Source organism: Nematolebias whitei, unplaced genomic scaffold (genome assembly GCF_014905685.2).
Source record: "Nematolebias whitei isolate Nwh7 unplaced genomic scaffold, NemWhi1 Nwh_scaf_5370, whole genome shotgun sequence".
Taxonomy (NCBI): Eukaryota; Metazoa; Chordata; class Actinopteri; order Cyprinodontiformes; family Rivulidae; genus Nematolebias; species Nematolebias whitei.
Genome location: NW_023623915.1, coordinates 625 through 4,089, shown reverse-complemented (window position 1 = coordinate 4,089; position 3,465 = coordinate 625). Strand labels below are relative to the sequence as shown.

Here is a 3,465-nt window from a genome sequence, read left to right as displayed (position 1 = left end):
CAGACTGATGAATCCAACGTGAGCTGAGAGGTGCAGGAAGTCCTCCTCCTTACATGTTAGAGCAGTGATGAGAGTGAAGAGGCTCTGCAGCATGGTGTCAGTGAGAGCTGAGATGATCTGGAACTTGTAAAGTGACCTTACTGCTGACAGATTAGAGTTAAAGGAGGTGCTGGAGGAGTCCTTAAATACAATCACTGGCACGCAGAGGGACTGACTGGAGGAGGAGCTCTGAATTTGCATGAGTGGAAATACTTCTCACAGCATGTGTCTTTATTATATTTTATATGGCAGTATGTTACTGTGCTGCACTTTACTTAGACCTGTCTAAAGTTTTTGACACTGTGGATCATGACATCTTGTGTCATAAGTTCTCAGAAATTGTTTTTTTTTTTTCAGTTCAAACCATTGGTTGGTTCACTAACTATATCTCAGACCAGAGACAATGTGTTCAACATAATGGTATTTCCTGCAGTTGTTTAATGGTCAACAATGGTGTACCACAAGGCTCAGTCTTAGGACCCACCGTCTTTACAATCTACATAGGTATTGTAGGACAAATCATCCCTGATGCATCCGTATACTTCAATGCTGACAATACAGTTGTTTATTGTCAAGTTAAAACAAGATGCTAAGGTTTTTCAGCTTTTGTAATCTGCTTTCGACATCATCCAGTCAGATTTGTTCCATCTCAAACTTGTGCTAAATGCCGACAAAACCAAAGGGGTGCATTTTTTCAAACAGGAAGTCAGTCCCAGCAGTTCTTCTTTTGATTTTATCCTCGAATTGTGCTCCTATTGAGTTTGTCGATTCCTACAAATATTTGGGTATCTTGGTTGATTCACATATCTCTTGGAATACTTGGTAAAGAAATTGAAAGTAAAACTGGGTTTCTTTTTAAAAAACAGGTCCTGTTTAACTCTGAATGCAAGGAAATGCCTTGTAACTGTGACTTTCCTTCCCTCCACTGACTACGGTGACATTATTTACATGAATTCTCCTACAAGCACCCTGCAGATGTTGGATGCTGTCTACAATGATGCGCTAAGATTCATAACTGGCTGTAACTACCGTATGCACCACTGCACCCTGTATTCACTGGTTAACTGGTCGTCATTAACTTTATGCAGACTCTCTCACTGGTACATTTTCATCTTTAAATCACTTTCTTGGTCTACTGCCTTCATACATCTCCTCCTACATGTCATTACGTGAGTGCAGCTCTCTCAGGACATTATTACATACAGTGTCCCCTCAGTGCAGACTGAACTAGGCAACAGACTCTTCTCCTACTCCACTTCTGTTTCCTGGAATATCTTGCAAAAAGATCTGAAGCTCTCAACCTTGACCTCTCTAAGTGGCTTCAAACATCTGTTAAGTTCCTGGGGAAAACCAATGCAGACATGTTCCTGTTTTTAGTTTTCTACACCGCTTTACAATCTAGCTGTTCTTGTTTGGGTTTTTTTTTATACCATGTTCTTTCATTTGTTCCTCTCAATTTGTATGATTCCTTTCGTGAATGTCTATCGTTGTCTTTGTTGTCCACTGTTGTCCACTGTTGTCATCACTCTTTGTTAAAATTCAGGTCTCTCTTGTAAATGAGTTCCTGAAGCTTAATGGGATTAACCTGTATAAATAAAGATTGAATTAATATTAGTTAGCTTGTACCGGTTTCAGTACATGAAAGGCTGGTGATCATGTAATTGCCTGTGTGTGTTTTTTATCTTTTCCTTCTTTTTTAGCTGTTCTGTAGTGATCGTCAGCAACATTTAACCTTTTTACCCTACTAAAACAAACAACAAACAGCATTTATCAGTGTATTGTAGCTGTAGACGTGTATCTGTTGGTTAGAAAATTGAGAGATTTTTTTGAAGTGATGACAAATACGAATTACCTTTTTGTGTGATTTGTTGATTTTAAGCTTTCAAATTCATTCTTTGCTCATTTTTGAAAAACTCTTTCCTCACTATGTCCATTTTTAGTTTTAACTGATGCAGAGTTCAGTCATTGGGACAAAATAAACATTGCCTTTGACCATCCTGTCTTCTCACTGAAGTATTTTTTTCCAAGTAAACACACATCAACAGCCCTTTGTTCCAGGTCTGACAACCATCTAATCCCCTCACTGTGACTCTCACATGATGAGTAAAAACTCTCGGGCCTCGCAGCGCTCAGAGGCTGAACACAGCGGCGGGACTCCGTGAACTCTTTTTCTCTCTGTGCTGCAGCAAATATTCCCTCTATGATTCATTTCAGCTCGAGCCACTCTGAGCTAAAACTACAGGGAGAATCGTCTCCTACGAACTGAGAACATGGGTCAATATTTCTTAACAAAGAGGTTTCCGTGGCCGTGGTCGAAGAAAGACACAACACAGGATGAGACCAGCCCGCTCTTACCAAAGGTAAGTGTTTTACTAACGTCTGTTTTGTTCGAGCTTGACGTCTCTGTGGTGAAACACGAGGATCTTTCTGTGTCTTCAGTCAGGAGCTGCCAAAGAGGAGGATGAGGAGCTTGGCCCTGTCGTTAATGATTTTCAAACAGAAACAAACGTTGGTCAGGAAAACAACCCCACGTTTCCAAAAACCCAGCCGCACTACAGTTACTCTGTGACGGACTATTTCCTGAAGTTCTGTCTGTTTTTCGGCAACCTGGTGTTCAGCGTTCTGGGCCTGGTGGTTCTCTGTGTGGGAGTCTGGGGCCTGGTCAGCAAAGAGTCGTTTGCCCAGGAGAAGATCGGCACTCTCGGCACCGACCCGATGCTGGTGCTCTTGACCCTGGGCTTTCTGCTGGCCCTGCTCTGCCTGACAGGATGCGTTGGGGCCATGAGAGAGAACAGCTGCTTACTGAAGGTGTTCTCGGCCACGGTGCTGCTGCTCATCACAGCTCAGGTGTTGTTCGCCATTGTGGTCTACAGCTTGCAAGACCAGATCGAAGGCTACCTGCGGTCGGGGTTGTTGATGGCCATGGCACGCTATCAGGATGATTTGGATCTGAGGTTCATCACGGATGAGATCCAGTCGGGCCTGCAGTGCTGTGGGGCCGATACTTACCGTGACTGGGAAGTCAACATGTGAGTGGAGCTGACTTTCTTTAACTTTTCTAATACAAGCACTGAATTCAACATGCTCCCTAAGGTAGACTAATATCCTGATGCATGCTCAATCATCCAACAATGTACAGTCAGGTCATATGGACGATTTCTTTTTGTTGCTGGGATGTTTTGTACTTCATCCAAAGGATTTCTTCAGTCTAAGTGTGGGCGGCCGTGGTGCAGTGGTAGTGGCAGCCGACCTCTGATCGGAAGGTTGGAGGTTCGAATCCCGACTTCCCACACCATGTGCCGTTGTGTCCCTGGGCAAGACACTTAACCCCGAGTTGCTCCCGGTGGGACTGGATGGCGCCTTGCATGGCAGCCTACCGCCACCGGTGTATGAATGTGCGTGTGAATGGGTGGATGGCTGGTACTG

General features: G+C 43.8%; 1 protein-coding gene across 1 annotated transcript; it reads left to right on the top strand.

Annotated features, from left to right (window-relative positions):
- Window positions 1-2,309: 2,309 nt before the first annotated feature.
- On the top strand, window positions 2,310-3,072 carry LOC119429679 (tetraspanin-10). Its single transcript, XM_037697260.1, has 2 exons — window positions 2,310-2,399; window positions 2,479-3,072. Exons 1-2 carry the CDS (start codon window positions 2,310-2,312, stop codon window positions 3,070-3,072), a joined length of 684 nt encoding a protein of 227 aa, XP_037553188.1.
- The last annotated feature ends 393 nt before the right edge of the window (window positions 3,073-3,465 follow it).

Bases quoted from the DNA above. Each gene is read 5' to 3' on its own strand.
- LOC119429679 (XM_037697260.1), top strand. From the start codon at position 2,310: ATGGGTCAATATTTCTTAACAAAGAGGTTTCCGTGGCCGTGGTCGAAG. The intron at 2,400-2,478 runs GTAAGTGTTTTA...CTGTGTCTTCAG, and splicing joins CCAGCCCGCTCTTACCAAAG to TCAGGAGCTGCCAAAGAGGA.